General features: G+C 44.7%; 1 protein-coding gene across 2 annotated transcripts in view; it reads right to left on the bottom strand.

Moving 5' to 3' along the window:
- Positions 1-4252: 4252 nt before the first annotated feature.
- Positions 4253-17794, bottom strand: part of DAP3 (death associated protein 3) — a 30678-nt gene continuing 17136 nt past the window's right edge. For both annotated transcript variants that reach the window (XM_060758155.2, XM_060758154.2), the window contains exons 5-13: positions 16685-16793; positions 14128-14220; positions 12427-12557; positions 11719-11799; positions 10010-10168; positions 8554-8613; positions 6694-6783; positions 6036-6153; positions 4253-4412 (exon numbers count right to left, since the gene is read on the bottom strand). In XM_060758155.2, the coding sequence (XP_060614138.2) occupies positions 4327-4412; positions 6036-6153; positions 6694-6783; positions 8554-8613; positions 10010-10168; positions 11719-11799; positions 12427-12557; positions 14128-14220; positions 16685-16793 (927 nt within the window). In that variant the 3' untranslated portion in view covers positions 4253-4326. The remainder of the gene's footprint in view (positions 4413-6035; positions 6154-6693; positions 6784-8553; positions 8614-10009; positions 10169-11718; positions 11800-12426; positions 12558-14127; positions 14221-16684; positions 16794-17794) is intronic.

Here is a 17794-nt window from a genome sequence, read left to right as displayed (position 1 = left end):
CGAGGCTTTTTGGGAAATGGCTGGATCTTGGGACTTCTGCCCTTTGCGGGAGCTGTAGTTTCCAAGGACCGAGTGATGGACTTTGGTGCTCTTTTCAACTCAGCACCCATCTGTTGGCTTCTGCCTGTTAAAAAGGGACTCTTTGCTGCATGATTTTGGCCACTTGCCGCCCCCGTTTCCACAAACCTTCTGCTGGGGCATGGGATTTCTAGTTTCCTTTTTTCTCTTTTAAATAAAAGCTTCACATTTTAATAAAAATGAAGATGTGGGGTGGTAAGGGGATTCTTTTTGTATGATCCTGTCTAAAATAATGCTGTATGAATTGTATTCTGTTTTCCATCTTTCTTTTTGACTTTTGCCCCACAAAGTGATCAGAAACTGCTGCTAGGCTCGAGGAAGATTCCTATCTCCCTCGAAACCCAGATTGTTGATTGATTCACCTACACAACACAATAGTCACCAACCCTTGTCTCGTCTTCCGAGCCGGCTAGCCAGATAAGTAATTCCATGGGATTTTGGAAAAGAAAATAATTAAGAAATCGCAAAGGGCAACGTTGATCCTTTGAGGTCCGAAGCCCGATCTTGTTGATTCTCCCCCCAAAAGCCCATCAGGAACAGGAAATCTTTGTTTGCTACCCTCACATTCTGCCAGCCAAGGACAATACTTCATATTCCGGCCGGCCAGCTATCTGTAATCCCATCATTTCCTCATTGTTTTGAGATTGTCCCGCCTCCCCTCTCCTGATTCGTCCATTTCTAGGAGCGAGAGGAATGCGCTGATTGGCCCTCTAGAGGCGGAGAAGCGCGCTGATTGGCTCGGAAGCGGGACGGGCTGCCAAGCCTCCTCCCAGCTGTTCGGCCATCAGCCAATCAGAAAAAAAGCTGGCCGGCAAGGGGGCGGGCGGGAATTTTGAAACCTTTTCCTTTGAATTTTCATCTATAAAAATGCTTGTAACATGCCTAGCTTTATGCTTGTGGTGGAATGATCCCTGCAATGCATCCGATCTCAGCTGAATCGCTAATAAAACACCTCGATTGCTTGGAACTTCTTCCACTTTGGTGAAGTATTATTATTTTTAATATTTTTAATCGCTGAAATTGGTTTCGCCTGGCTTCACCAAGGTTTTTAAGGACCCTTTTGGCATGGTCCTCAGGGATCTCCCTTACTGGGAAGACCCTCCACAAAAGCAGCTTGATATCAATACCAGATGAGAGACTCCCTCCTGGGCACACGAGGAAGGCGCTGAACAGACTGCGCTCTGGCACCACGAGATGCAGAGCCACCCTTCAGAAATGGGGCTACAAAGTGGAATCCACGACATGCGAGTGTGGAGAAGAGCAAACCACTGACCACCTGCTGCAATGCAACCTGAGCCCTGCCACATGCACGATGGAGGACCTTCTTGCAGCAACACCAGAGGCATTCCAAGTGGCCAGATACTGCTCAAAGGACATTTAATCAGCTACCAAGTTTGCAAAATTTGTGTATTGTTTTTTTTATCTGTTTGTTTGTTTTGTTCTGTTAGAAATGTAATACAATATTCTGGTTACGGGTGACACGATAAATAAATAAATGGCACATTTCTCCCTTTCGCCCTCCATTCGTGCCTCTTCAAATTCTGCAGCACTGCTGGTCACAGCTGACCTCCACCTGGGGCGCTCAAGGGCCAGGGCTTCCCAGTTCTCAGTGTCTATGCCAGAGTTTTAAAGGTTGGCTTTGAGCCCATCTTTCAATCTCTTTTCCTGTCCACCAACATTCCGTTTTCCGTTCTTGAGTTCGGAGTAGAGCAACTGCTTTAGGAGACGGTGGTCGGGCATCCAGACAACGTGACCGGTCCAGCAGAGTTGATGGCGGAGGACCATCGCTTCAATGCTGGTGGTCTTTGCTTCTTCCAGCACGCTGACGTTTGTCCATCTGTCTTCCCAAGAAATTTGCAGGATTTTCCGGAGGCGGCGCTGATGGAATCGTTCCAGGAGTTCCATGTGACGTCTGTAGACAGCCCACGTTTCGCAGGCATATAGCAGGGTTGGGAGGACAATAGCTCTATAAACAAGCACCTTGGTATCCATACGGATGTCCCAGTCCTCTAACACTCTCTGCTTCATTCGGAAAAATTCTGCACTCGCAGAGCTCAGGTGGTGTTGTATTTCGGTGTCGATGTTGACTTTGGTGGAGAGGTGGCTGCCAAGGTAGTTGCCAATGATCAGCATTTTCAAATGTTACACCATTAAGCTGTATCGCTGGCATTGGAGAGGGGTTGGCTGGTGTCTGCTGGAGCAGCACCTTGGTTTTTTCAATGTTCAATGACAGGCCGAGCTTCTCGTATGCTTCTGCAAAGGTGTTTAGAGTGGCTTGCAGATCTTCTTCTGAATGCGCACAGACAACGTCATCAGCATACTGAAGTTCTATCACAGATGTTGTAACCTTGGTTTTGGCTGGGACTGGGATCGCCTAAGTAAGTAAGTAAGTCCACGGATTATGGGATTAGGCTCCAACTTCCACAGACCACTACATCCTCGGGTTTCACCAACTGAAGTGAATCCATCAAAATCGGATAAGCAGGTGCTCGTGTTACATCCACAGAGACTGCCGTTAACATGGAGTTCAGGCCAGAATGGATCAAAGTGACTGTGTCTGCGAAGTGAGCACCACATCCCAGTGTTCCTTTCTCTCTCGATTTGCATGACCCTACCCAATGCCTCACCCTTAACCCTTTCCTTTGGCACACAGCAAACAGAGCCATGGATCAGCAACTAAACATACTGTAGGGGGTTGGGGGACTGACTTCACTTGCTGGAAGTTGTAGTTCGCGCTGCATCAAGACAGAGCCCCCTGACCCCTACCAACAATGGACCTGGACCACAATTGGCACACAGAACCCCAATTACCAGGTTTGGAGGGAACTGACCTTCATTTATAGGAGTCGTAGTTCTACTTCCAGAGAATCCAAGCAACGATGGATCTCGACCAAAATTACCATGGATGATGGGATTTGCAGTACCTTCACTCACTTCTAGAGACCACTGCAACCCCCATGAACGATGGACCTGGATCATCCTTGGCACACAGACCCCCCCTTGACCTACTGTAAGTCCCGGTGCAATTTGGGGGAGGATAGTCCATGGATGATGGGACAGCATTTTTCCGAATGAAGCAGAGAATGTTTGAGGACCGGGACATCCGTAGGGATACCAAGGTGCTTATTTATAAAGCTGTTGTCCTCCGAACCCTGCTATACGCCTGCGAGACGTGTACTGTCTACAGATGTCACATGCAACTTCTGGAACAATTCCATCAGTATTGCCCCGGAAAATCCTCTTGGGAAGACAGGCGGACAAATGTCAGTGTGCTGGAAGAAGCAAAGACCACCAGCATTGAAGCGATGGTCCTCCGCCATCAACTCCACTGGACCGGCCACGTCCGGATGCCTGACTACCGTCTCCCAAAGCAGTTGCTCTACTCCAAACTCAAGAACGGAAAACCGAACATTGGTGGGCAGGAAAAGAGATTGAAAGATGGGCTCCAAGCCAACTTTAAAAACTCTGGCATAGACACTGAGAACTGGGAAGCCCTGGCCCTTGAGCGCTCCAGTTGGAGGTCAGCTGTGACCTGCAGTGCTGCAGAATTTGAAGAGGCATGAATGGAGGGTGAAAGAGAGAAATGTGCCAAGAGGAAGGTGCATCAAGCCAACCCCGACCAGGACCGCCTTCCACCTGGAAACCAATGCCCTCACTGTGGGAGAAGATGCAGATCAAGAATAGGGCTCCACAGTCACTTACGGACCCACCAGAATACTGATCCTGGAAGACTATCCTACTCGGCCAACGAGGGATTGCCTAAGTAAGTAAGTAAGTCCACGGATTATGGGATTAGGCTCCAACTTCCACAGACCACTACAACCCACACAAATGATGGACCTGGATCAAATTTGGTACACAGATTCCCCATGATCAACAGTTAAGCGGCTGAGGGGGAAAAGGAAAGGGCCTGAGGCTGTTAGGAATTGTGGGAGTTGAAGTCCAAAACAGCTGGAGGGCCGAAGTTCGCCCATGTCTGTGATAGAACCAATTAAGAAATGACATTTATAACCCAGGAACAAAAATCGTCTTACATAGTGTAATTGTTCATTCTATAGGTGGAGGTTTCTAATGTTTACTCGCCCAACCAGAGACTCCGAGGGCCATCCATCCGCCTTGCACCAGTCTCCCTCCCACTTTAATATCCCCTTGAATAAATCCAGAGACATCCTGCTAAAGTGGTGATGTTGTCTTTAATTGGGAGAAATCCGTTTGTGTTTTGCAGTCATGATGAAATAGGGCACAAAATCACAAGTGAGAGCTGATCCGGTCAAACTGTCCAGGATTGCATCCAGTGAGGAAACGGAGCTCCATCCGGCCTTCGTTGGTACTTGCTGAGGTCACAATATTTTTTTAAAAGGAAGGGAAATAGGAAGGTATGATGAAGAGTACAGAATGACTGGCTATAGATACATAAGCAGTGCATATACTGGGTTGCGGTGAGTTTTGCAGGCTGTATGGCCATGTTTCAGAAGCATTCTCTCCTGAAGCTTCACCCACATCTATGGAGACAGAGATTGTGAGGGTTGTTGGAAACTAGACAAGTGAGGTTTATGTATCTGTGGAATGATGTCCAGGGTGGGAGAAAGAACTCTTGCCTGCTTGAGGCAAGTGTGACTGTTGCAATTAATCACCTTGATTAGCACTGAATGGCCTTGCAGTTTCAAGGCCTGGCTACTTCCTGCCTGGGGGAATCCTTTGTTCAGTCACCGTGATTAACACTGAATGGCCTTGCAGTTTCAAAACCTGTCTGCTTCCTGCCTGGGGGAATGAGGGCCAGCTAACACCTCCCAACAGAGGATTCCCCCAGGCAGCAAACAGCCAGGCTTTGAAGCTGGAAGTCCATTCAATGCTAATCAAGGGTTTTTTCCCCTTGTGTCAGGATCGACTTGAGAAACTGCAAGTCACTTCTGGTGTGAGAGAATTGGCCATCTGCAAGGATGTTGCCCAGGGGACGCCCAGATGTTTTGATGTTTTACCATCCTTATGTTAAACATGAGCCAACGTGATGTGGTGGCAAAAAAGCCAATGGGATTTTTGCCTGCATCAATAGCAGCCTAGTGTCTAGATCTAGGGAAGTCCTGCTCCCCATGCTCTATTCCGCTTTGGTTAGACCACACCTGGAATATTGTGTCCAATTCTGGGCACCACAATTCAAGAGAGATATTGACAAGCTGGAATGTGTCCAGAAGAGGGCGACTAAAATGATCAAGGGTCTGGAGACAAAGCCCTATGAGGAGCGGCTTAAGGAGCTGGGCATGTTTAGCCTGAAGAAGAGAAGGCTGAGAGGAGATATGATAGCCATGTATAAATATGTGAGAGGAAGCCACAGGGAGGAGGGAGCAAGCTTGTTTACTGCTTCCATGGAGATTAGGACACGGAACAATGGCTTCAAACTACAAGAGTGGAGATCCCACCTGAACACGAGGAAGAACTTCCTGTGAGAGCCGTTCAGCAGTGGAACTCTCTGCCCTGGAGTGTGGTGGAGGCTCCTTCTTTGGCAACTTTTAAACAGAGGCTGGATGGCCATCTGTCAGGGGTGATTTGAATGCAATATTCCTGCTTCTTGGCAGGGGGTTGGACTGGATGGCCCATGAGGTCTCTTCCAACTCTTTGATTCTATGATTATGGGAGGCTTATCTCATGTCCTCCCATGGGGAGCTGGAGCTGACAGAGGGAGCTCATCTGCGCTCTCCCTGGGTAATCAAGGTGGTCAATTACAACATTCACACTTACCTCCAACAGATAGTTCTTTCTCCCACCCTGGACACTCCACAAACCTCATTTGCCTAGTTTTCAACAGACATTACAATCTCTGAGGGTGACTGCCATAGATGTAGGTGAAACGTCAGAAGGGAATGCTTCTGGAACATGGTCAGACAGCCCGGAAAACTCACAGCAACCCAGTGAAAGATTTTGACAACACAGTGTATATACTACTTCTTGACTGCTCTCACCTTTCTCATGCTGAAGCCACTTCTGTTCCAAGTAGTACTGGTAGCAGCTCTCAAATTCCCGGTCTGTGTAGTTGTGGACCTGAATCGGGACGAAGGGATCCAGGGCATCGAAACCCTTCTGAGAGAGCAGGAATGAATAGAAAGAGTTACGGTGAACGAACGTCATAGACATTTTTCTTGTACCCGCCACGCGATGCTGTGGCCAGCCTTCCTCTTTCTCTCCTCCTTTCCCCTCTTCAATTCCTTCCTTTTTTTTCTTTCCTTCTCTCCTTCCTTCCTTCTCTTCCTCTTTTCTTCCTCCCCCCTTTTCTTTCCCTTCCCATTTCTCCCTTTTCTTCCTTCTCTACCTATTCTTGGATTGCAATTCCCAGCAGTCCTCCTGAACAATTCATCTATCTACCTACCTATCTCCATCTAAACTATCTATCTGGAGGATTGCTGGGAATTGCAGCCCAGGAATAGGAAATTGGAAACATGCAGGGACTGGGATGCTCTTAAAGAAATCCAAGGAGAAGAAAGCTTGCATCTTGGAAGACACATTCATTTATGTTGAAATGGAAGCTTGGGGCTTTTATTGCACTTATTATTATTTTGTGGTAATGTAATAATAATAATAATAATAATAATAATAATACCTGCACCTTAACTTCAGGCTCACCTTTCCTAGTAATTCGTGAGGTAAGTACGCCTTGCGGGGCTTCAAGATAGAGCCTGTTTGGCTGAGGGTGGTCACAATGGCTCCTCCAGTCTGGAAATACAAAGAGAATGGCATATCAGAGAGAAAATTCCCTCTGTTCTGTGCATCAAAATAATAATAAATAATAATAAACTTTATTTATACCTCGCCACCATCTCCCCAAAGGGGACTCGGGGCAGTTAACATGAGGCCAAGACCAAAATTTCATACAAATACAGCAAAATAAAATACAAAGAAGCAAAATACCATCAAAATAATATATACATAACGTAACGAAATAAACAGTTCCATCACTGTTTTCTTGGAATGCTTCAGCCATCAGACACGGAGACAATTGCAGAGCAACTCTTTCCTTATGCTAGAGCAGTGTTTCTCAACCTTCCTCACGTTGTGGTGACCCACAACCATAACATTATTTTCGTTGCGACTTCATAAACGTAATTTTGCTACTGTCATGTAAATATGCAAGGATGTGTTTTCATTCACTGGACCAAATTTGGAACAAATACCCCACACCCCATACCTTGCGAAGTCAGATGTGGCCACAGTGGTCTACGCTCTTGTTACATCCCGAATAGATTACTGCAACACGCTCTATGTGGGGTTGCCTTTGAAGACTGTTCGGAAACTTCAACTAGTCCAACGGGCAGCAGCTAGACTACTCACCGGAGCGTCATGCAGGGAGCATACCACCCCTCTGCTATGTCAGTTCCACTGGCTGCCGATCCAGTTCCAAGCACAATTCAAAGTGCTGGTCTTGACCTATAAATGGCTCCGGCCCAGCGTACCTATCCGAACGTATCTCCTTCTACATCCCGCCTAGGAATTTAAGATCTCGGCCCCACCCTTGTCACAAACTAGACGAGGTACAGGGCCTTCTTGGTGGTGGCCCCCCGCCTGTGGAATTCACTCCCCGGGGAAATTAGATCATCGTCATCCCTCCTCTCTTTGAGAAGGAAATTAAAAACAGGGATATGGGATTTATAGTTCACCTTCAATCAAAGAGCATTCTGAATGCCACCAACGATGGAATTGAACCAAACTTGGCACACAGAACTCCCATGACCAACAGAAAATACTGGAAGGGTTTGATAGGCATTGACTCTGAGTCTGGACGTTGTAGTTCACCTATATTCAGAGAGCACTGTGGACTCAAACAATGATGGATCTGGACCAACCTTGGCACGAATCCTCAATATGCCCAAATGTGAACACTGGTGGAGTTTGGGGAAAATAGAATCTTGACATTTGCGGGTTGTAGTTGCAAGGGATTTATAGTTCACCTACAATCAAAGAGCATTCTGAACGCCACCAACGATGGAATTGAACCAATTTTGGCACACAGAACTCCCATGACCAACATAAAATACTGGAAGGGTTTGGTGGGCATTGACTTTGAGTTTGGACATTGTAGTTCACCTACATCCAGAGAGCACTGTGGACTCAAACAATGATGGATCTGGACCAAACTTGGCACGAATCCTCGATATGCCCAAATGTGAACACTGGTGGAGTTTGGGGAAAATAGACCTTGACATTTGCGGGTTGTAGTTGCTGGGATTTATAGTTCACCTACAATCAAAGAGCATTCTGAATGCCACCAACGACAGAATTGGGCCAAACTTCCCACACAGAACCCCAATGACCAACAGAAAAACCTATTTTCTGCTGGTCTTTAGTGACCCTCTGAAACCCCCTCGCGACCCCCAGGTTAAGAAACACTGATTTAAATGGGTTGGTCAAGTCCCTCAAATAGTTCATTTTAAGGATGCATTGGCATTAGCTTGGTTAGGAAAAGTTATGAATCTCCAACCTCCTCACCCAGTCATTGGCCAGCATCTTCCTCAAGTTGTGGACCAGCGTCAATTCCTCTACGACTACCTAAAAAGAAAAACAGAAGCTGTGGTTATGCTATATTTCCATTCTCCCCATGCCAAAAGAGAAGCTCCTATACTAGCATCAAGGACCTTGATAGAATCATCTATATAAATAAAAATGTAAGGTTTGTTTGTAGGATTAACATAACTCAAAAACGACTGGACGAATGGACACCAAATTTGGACACAAATACACCTATCAGGCCAACGAGTGGCCATCACTCATACCACCCCCCCCCCCCAAATAAACAGTGGAAAGGACTTAAAAAACCAAAAACCTAAATGACAATACAGAAAAAAGGAGGAGGGAGAAAGAAGGAAAGAAAGAAAGAATGAAAGAAAGAGAGAAGGAAGGAAGGAAGGAAGGAAGGGAGGGAGGAAGGAAGGAAGGAAAGGAAGGAAGGAAGGAAGGAAGGAAGGAAGGAAGGAAGGAAAAAGGTACAGAAGGAAGAAAGTAGAAAAAGAAGAAGGAAAAGAAAAAGGGGGAAGGAAAGAAGGGAAGGAAGGAAAGGGAGCGAAGGAAGGAGGGAAAGAAGGAGAGAAAGAGGGAGGGAAGGAAAAAAGGAAAGAGAGAAGGAAGGAAGGAGAGAAAGAGGGAGGGAAAGAAAAGGGGGGGAGTAAGGAAAGAGAGAAGGAAGGAAGGAAAAAGGTAGAGAAGGAAGAAAGGAGAAAAAGAAGGAAAAGAAAAAGAAGGAAGGAAAGAAGGAAAGGGAAGGAAGGAAAGGGAGCAAAGGAAGGAGGGAAAGAAGGAGAGAAAGAGGGAGGGAAGGAAAGAAGGAAAGAGAGAAGGAAGGAGTAATAACAAAAGTTTGTTCCAGGCACTGCCAGGCAATCAAATACTAATCAAGGTGATCAGTTGAAACATTCACACCTAGCTCCAGCAGACAAGAGTCCTTTGTCTCACCCTTGTCATTCCACAGATATATAAACCACTTTTTCCTAGTTCCAACAGACCTCACTACCTCTGAGGATGCTTGCCATAGATGCAGGCGAAACGTCAGGAGAGAATGCCTCTAGACCATGGCCATATAGCCCGAAAAAACCTACAACAACCCAATAACAATGCTAAAAAGCACTCTACATATTAATTATGATTCTCCCCTTTGAGAATATGCTAAATAGGTCATGCAATATCAGGATGGCAATGGCCAGAGAATTATTTGAAGGTGAGGAATGCTGTTTTACTATTGAAAGCAAGCAGACCTGCAACTGTGTTTGGGCAAGAACGGAAAGCCACTTGAGAGCTCTCTGGAATGATCATTCCAAATTCTAAATGGCACTACAGGGCTTATGTATACTCATTTTCAAAGAACTTCTGGCACAGAACTAAAGATGCATGGCAACCAACACTAGAGGAGCGGGCCATATGCTCTCCCCACACACACTGCAGGGCCCCATACTTCGCTCTTGTCCTGTTTCTTCAGCGTCGTCTGTCCCCAAAGAGAATTGACTCCATCCACGGCCACTAAAAGGCGGAAAGGCCCTTGAGGGCATTGCCGCTTCAGCTCTTTCATGATCACCCCGACGGCATCGCTGGCATTCTTCACTCGAGTCAAACCCTATAGGGTTAGAGAGAGGAGAGAAGAGAAATTTTATTTATTTGTTTATGACATTTATATGCTGCCTGATAGAAATAAGCAGTTATGAAGATGTGTTAAAGACTTCTGATATAGAGAAGCAGTTAGTTAAATAGACCTCGAGTTTTTAAGGAACATAAAGAAGGCTAGTGTTGCCTCAGTTCAGAATATAATTCAGCCAAGTGTGTGTAAAGCAAGTAACATGTTTGTGAATGTGAAACATGATAGTTATTCAGAAAAGTTAACCAAGCAAATGATACTGACTGTAAGCCTCAAGATTGCAACAAAACACAAATGTAACCACAAGCAAGGGAGCCAGAAGTTATAAATAAACCATGTTACTTTGTTATACACAAGAGTGTTTCATTGCCTGTGATATAAAGTACAAAGGTTTAACAGCATACAGAAAGTCCCAGCCAATATAAAAGAAACTGAATCAGTATAACGCAGTAAAGAGGTTTTTAAAGAGGAAATAGTCTCTCTCCCTCGTCTCACAACACACATACAATATATTATATTATTAGCATAGTACAATACCAGTATTATATATTACTATATTGTACTATACCATTGTGCTGGCTGAGCTGCTGACTTGAAGGTTTATTTTTTTTCTTTATTTATTTACGGCATTTCTATGCCGCGCTTCTCACCCAGAAGGGGACTCAGAGCGGCTTACAACATATATATACATGCAATATATTATATTATTAGCATAGTACAATATCAGTATTATATATTACTATATTGCACTACACCATTGTGCTGGCTGAGCTGCTGACCTGGTTTATTTGTTTTATTTATTTATTTACGACATTTCTATGCCTCCTTTCTCACCCCAAAGGTGACTCACGGCGGCTTACAAGATATATATACATACAATATATTATATTATTAGCATAGTACAATATCAGTATTATATATTAGTATACCATTGTGCTGGCTGAGCTGCTGACCTGAAGATTTATTTACGACATTTCTATGCCGCCTTTCTCACCCCGAAGGGGACTCAGAGCAGCTTACAAGATATATATACATACAATATATTATATTATTAACATAGTACAATATCAGTATTATATATTACTATATTGTGCTATACCATTATATTGTAATATTATTAGTAATTAGTAAAATACACCCTGCATATCAGATATTTACATTACTATTCATAACAGCAGCAAAATGACAGTTATGAAGTAGCAATGAAACTAATTTTATGGTTGGGGGTCACCTTAACATGAGGAAGCGTATTAAGGGGGTGTGGCATTAGGAAGGTTGAGAACCACTCCAATAGATTAAAAACAAAATTTATAACAATATTGAAACAATATTGAAACACGGCTCTCAAGTTTCCTTTCAAACATCTCTTCTGAAGATTACACAGATCTTTAAGCCACTCCTCATAGGGATTAATGGTTTTCACACCTTTGATCATTTTAGTCAGCCTCCAGCTTGTCAAGCTACTCTCCTAAAATACCCCCAAATCCCAAATAGAGTTCACAGTTTTCTAGCACTCCCAATGGATACTTCACCTGCTCTACCACTGCTCCCAGGGGGCTGCCTTCCGCGGTGCTCTCTCGCTTGCTCCACACATAGCTTTGTTGTGTTTTGATCTGCAAAATGGAAAAGAGTAAGAAGGAAAGAACTGGGTCAGACCAAAAATCCATCTAGCATTTCATAGCGGGGGGGCTACCACAGATAAAGCCCTGTCTCTCGTTCCCACCAGACTCGACTGTGAAGGTGGTGGGACCAAGAGCAGGGCCCCTCAAGACGTTCTTAACACTCTTGATGGTTCATAGGGGAGAATATTTTCAGACAGGTAAACTGGGCCGGAACAGTGTAGGGTTTTGTAGGTTAAGATCAGCACTTTGAATAGTGCTCGGAAGCTAATTGGCAGCCAGTGGAGCTGGCACAATAAGGGAATTGTGCGCTCCCTGTACCTCGCTCACATTAGGAGCCTGGCTGCCGAGCGTTGGACTAATTGCAGCTTCCAAACAGTCTTCAAAGGCAACCCCACGTAGAGAGCATTCCAGTAGTCTAAACGGGATGTAAACGGATGTAATATGCTGCTATTATTATTATTATTATTATTATTATTATTATTATCCGTTTAAGACAAAGATATACTTTCTTTCCACCAATAGCTATCCTTTCACGAAAACATGCAAAAAAGTACCGCACAAATTCAAAAGGATGGAGTGTACTAAAAGGACCTGTTGGCAACAACAGCATCTACTGACCTCTTTCAAGAAACGCTCATTGGTGGTTTTGAAATTCTTCAGCCAGGTTGAGGCTTCCAGAGGTTGGTCAAAGCGCTCGTTGTTATAAGTAGAAGGTAGCAGTTGTTTACAATTCTTTACCCACAAGTGAGCTGCAGCGAAAAGAGAAAGAGAGACAGTGCTATGACGTAGGGAGGAAGTTGACATCCAGGAAACAAATGATCCCTGAGCACAGTTCGGTTCTATCTAGAGAGCATTTCAGCCAGCTTTAAGTGCTTCATCAGTGTCACAAATGGACGGTGAAGCAACAGCTCCCCTGGTGGCCAGAATACCCTCATGAAAAAGCTGGAATGTTAAATAGCCTCTGTGTGTCTGTCTATATATGTTGTGTGTCTATGGTATAGAATGTTTGCCAAGTATATGTACATTGTAATCTGCCCTGAGTCCCCTGCAGGGTAAGGAGGCCAGGATGTAGGTGAACTACAACTCCCAAATTCAACGTCCACCAAACCCTTCTAGTCTTTTCTGTTGGTCATGGGAGTCCTGTGTGTCACCTTTGGTTCAGTTCCATCATTGGTGGAGTTCAGAATGTTCTTTGATTGTAGGTGAATTATAAATCCCAAGAACTACAACTCCCAAATGTCAAGGTCTATTTCCCCTAAACTGCATCTGTGTTCATATTTGGGCATATGGAATATTTGTGCCAAGTTTGGTCCAGATCCATCATTGTTTGAGTGCACGGTGGTCTCTGGATGTAGGTGAACTACAACTCCAAAACTCAAGGTCAACGCCCACCAAACCCTTCTAGTCTTTTCTGTTGGGCATGGAAGTCCTGTGTGTCACCTTTGGTTCAATTCCATCGTTGGTGGAGTTCAGAATGCTCTTTGATTGTAGGTGAACTATAAATCTCAAGAACGGCAACTCCCAAATATCAAGGTCTATTTCCCCCAAACTCCATCTGTGTTCATATTTGGGCATATGGAATATTTGTGCCAAGTTTGGTTCAGATCCATCATTGTTTGAGTCCACAGTGGTCTCTGGATGTAAGTGAACTACAACTCTCAAACCCAAGGTCAACGCCCACCAAACTCTTCTAGTCTTTGGTCCTGTTGTCACCTTTGGTTCAATTCCATCATTGGAGTTCAGAATGCTCTTTGATGGTAGGTGAACTATAAATCCCAGCAACTACAACTCCCAAATGACAAAATAAAAATTTTTGAGTGAAGGAGTCATTTTTGCACATGCGCTGCAGCATATTTTTTTTTTGCTTTTTTGGCATTTTAAGTCCTTTCCGCTGTGTTTTTCAGTGTTTTTATGAGTGATGGTCACTTGTTGGCCTGATAAGTGTATTGTGTCCAAATTTGGTGTCAATTCGCCCACTGGTTTTTGAGTTCTGTTAATCCCACAAACGAATATTTACACAAACGAACATTACATTTTTATTTATATAAATGTTCTCAGCCCGAAGGGGACTTAGAGTGGCTTGTTGTTGAGAATAAACAAATTAAACCCTTTCAAATTGTTTAAAGGAGTTCTACCCTTGCTTGGCAACAGGTTTCTTAAGCAATGAGAAACCTAACATCACAAAAAGATAATGGCAACTAAGCAAAATAGGAAATACAAACGCTAAGCATTGCTGTGCTGTGCTTCGAAAGGGCCTAAGAGCCCTTGACTCAAAGCCAAAGGACCTGCCGGCCCAAGAGACTATACAAATCTCCTTACCATCTGGAATGTGTAGGATGAGCCAGTTCTGCCTGGCACAGTAATGGATGACATGGCAAAGGGTCATGGTCTTCCCCGTGGACTTCTCACCATCTTCAAGGAAATGCTGTTAAGGAAATGGAACTGCAGAGGGATGGCTTTCCTGATGCTTCTTAAACACTTTCCGTGAAGGAGAGCCTGTTATCCCCAAAAGCGGTTTGCTCCACCATCAAACACCTCTTAATTCTCCCAAGTGGTACTCTGCTATCTCGGGGTTCAAATCCTTGTGTTAATTGCATCCCAGAACAAATTAAGAACTTTACGCCAAAAGCAAGGTGCTGGCTGCTGAAGCTGATGAACAACTGCACTGCATTCTGTCAGATCCCTAAAATTTGGAGGAAAGCAAGTCTCATAGACATTTTGAAACCAGGCAAAGTCCGTAATGACCCAAAAAGCTATAGACCAATCTCCTTGTGCCGTCTTTACAAAGTTCTGGAGAGACTTATTTTGTACAGACCAGGGGTCCTCAAACTTTTTAAACAGAGGGCCAGATCACAGTTCCTCAAACTGTTGGAGGACCGAATTATAATTTGAAAAAACATGAACGAATTCCTATACACACTGCACATATCTTATTTGTAGTGCAAAAAACACTTTAAAACAATATAATAATTAAAATGAAGAACAACTTTAACAAATATAAACTTATTAGTATTTCAATGGGAAGTGTGGGCCTACTTTTGGCTGATGAGATAGGATTGTTATTGTTGTTGTTGTGTGCTTTCAAGTCGTTTCACACTATGGTTGACCCTGAGCGAGGGCCGGGTAAATGACCTTGGAGGGCCGTATTCGGCCCTTGGGCCTTAGTTTGAGGATCCCTGGTATAGACTTATGGAAAAAATAGACCCATGTATGATTCCACAGCAAGCTGGTTCCAAGAAAAGGGAAAAAGGAAAGGAAAAAAATGCACAAAGACTGAGCCAAGTTTTGAACTTGACTCAACCCCAATGATTTTGGAAGGCAGATCACAGGAGCTGTCTTCAGAGACCTGTCAGCAGCTTATGATACTGTAAACCAGGGATCCTCAAAATACGGCCCGAGGGCCTAATACAGCCCTCCAAGGTCATTTACTTGGCCCTCGCTTAGGGTCAACCTAAGTCGGAAACTACTTGAATGCAAACAACAACAACAACAACAACAACAACAATCCTATCTCATCAGCCTGCACTGCATCCTGTCAGATCCCCAAAATCTGGAGGAAAGCAAGAGTCATCGCCATCTTGAAGCCAGACAAATACCGTAATGATCCAAAAAGCTACAGACCAATCTCCCTGTTGTGCCACCTTTACAAAGTTCTGGAGAGACTTACTTTGCATAGAATTATGGAAAAAATAGACCCATGTCTGATTCCACAGCAAGCTGGCTTCAGGAAAGGCAAAAGCTGCACATCGCAAGTGCTGAACCTGACTCAGCACATAGAAGATGGCATTGAAAGGCAGCAGATCACAGGAGCTGTCTTCATAGACCTGTCAGCGGCTTATGATACTGTGAACCACCACCTCCTACTGAATAAAATGTATAATATCACAGGGCAGGAAAAGAGATTTAAAGATGGGCTCAAAGCCAACCTCAAAATCTCTGGCATAGACACTGAGAACTGGGAAGCCCTGGCCCTTGACTGCTCCAGCTGGAGGTCAGCTGTGACCAGCAGTGCTGCAGAATTTGAAGAGGCACAAATGGAGGGCGAAAGGGTGAAGCGTGCCAAGAGGAAGGTGCGTCAAGCCAATCCCGACCGAGACCACCTTCCACCTGGAAACCAATGCCCTCACTGCGGAAGAAGATGCAGAGCAAGAATAGGGCTCTGCAGTCACGTACGGACCCACAAGAACACTGGAAGACAATCATCCTCGGAAAACGAGGGATTGCCTATGTGAAGAGGCGAAGTGAAAGTGTATGAATGTGTGCATGTACATATGTATATGAGTGTATGTGTATAGATGGTGTATTTTGGGGGTTTTAAGTCTACTCTGCTGAGGTTTTGTGTGTGCGCGCGTGTGCGCACATGTGTGTTTATGGGTGATGGACACTCGTTGGACTGTTAGGTGCCTTGTCTCCAAATTTGGTGTCAATTCGTCCAGTGGTTTTTGAGTTATGTTAATCCCATGAACGAACCTTACATTTTTATTTATACAGATGAAGCAATTCCCAGAGTTTCCTGGCGATGGCACTGCATCCCAATTCTTAAATAAACTCACTATCATTGAGCAGGTTATTGTCAGTTTCTAGGTCGTCGAGTGAGAAGACGTTAATGTGGAATGCTCAAAACACTGACGTCATCATACTTTTCCGACTAACTCTCAAAATGGTCACTCCTTGAATGTTTATTTGAGTCTTTCATGGCCATATCTTGCCTTGAAATCACATTTTTCCCCCAGAAATAATGTGTCTTGCAATTTCAAGTATTCCTTGAAAACCTCGGCTGCTTAACACACCTCCCCAATGATGCTCCGAGGCTCATGAGGAAATGAAAGACTAACATAAAAGGCAAAGACTACATAAGCTTTACTCATTAGGATACAGATGACGTATCGGATGGCTGGATGAGAAAAGTTGGTGTGTTTTAAGTAGGTAATGAGTTCGAGGGCTGGCTCCCGCACCATAAAGCAGGTTTCATTGAAGGTTTTCCTCTGTTAGGACAAAAAGAAGGCAGAGAGCACCCACACTTTGGAAAGGATTCATCTAGTTCAGGTATGGGCAAACCTAGGCCCCTTGGATGTGGCCCCTTGGGCTCTTTTCTCAGGCCCTCCTCTTCTCGTCATCCTTTCCTTCCCTCTCTCTTTCCTTTACCTTCCCTTCCCTTGCTCACTTCTCTTTCTCTTTCCTTCCTCCTTCCCTCTCTCTCTCTTTCTTCTTCCTTCTCTTTTTCCTTCCTCCTCCCCTTCCTCCCTTCCTTCCTGTTTCATACTTTCTTCCCTCTCTCCTCCCTCCTTCCCTCTCTCCCTCTTTCTTTTCATTCCATCCTCCCTTTCATTCTTCTTTCCTTCTTTTCCTTCCTCCTTCCCTTCCTTCCATCCTTCCCTTCCACCGTTCCATCTTTCGTTCCTTGCTTCCCTCTTTCCTCCCTCCTTCCCTCTCTCCCTCTTTCTCCTTCCTTCCTTCTCTCTTTCCTTTACATTCCCTTCCTTCTCTTGCTCCCTTCTCTTTTTCCTTCCTCATTCCTTCCTTCTTTCCTCCCTCCTTTCCTTTACCTCTCTTTCCTTTACCTTCCCTCCTCTTGCTCACTTCTTTTTTCCTTCCTTCCTCCTTCCCTCTCTCCCTCTTTCTCCTTCCTCCTTTCTCTTTTTCCTTCCTCCTTCCCTTCCTTCCCTTCCAGTTTCATCCTTTCTTCCCTCTCTCCTCCCTCCCTCTTTCTCCTTCCATCCCATCCTCCCTTTCATTCTTCTTTCCTTCTCTTTTTCCTTCCCTTCCTTCCATCGTTCCATCTTCCGTTCCTCCCTTCCCTCTTTCCTCCTTCCTTCCCTCTCTCCCTCTTTCTCCTTCCATCCCATCCTCACTTTCATTCTTCTTTCCTTCTCTTTTTCCTTCCCTTCCTTCCATCGTTCCATCTTTCGTTCCTTCCTTCCCTCCCTCCTTCCCTCTCTTCCTGTTTCTCCTTCCATCCCATCCTCCCTTTCATTCTTTCCTTCTC

This window comes from Anolis sagrei, chromosome 12, assembly GCF_037176765.1.
Source record: "Anolis sagrei isolate rAnoSag1 chromosome 12, rAnoSag1.mat, whole genome shotgun sequence".
NCBI lineage: Eukaryota > Metazoa > Chordata > Lepidosauria > Squamata > Dactyloidae > Anolis > Anolis sagrei.
The sequence above is the reverse complement of the archived record's forward strand: the minus strand, read 5'-3'. Positions and strand labels throughout refer to the sequence as shown.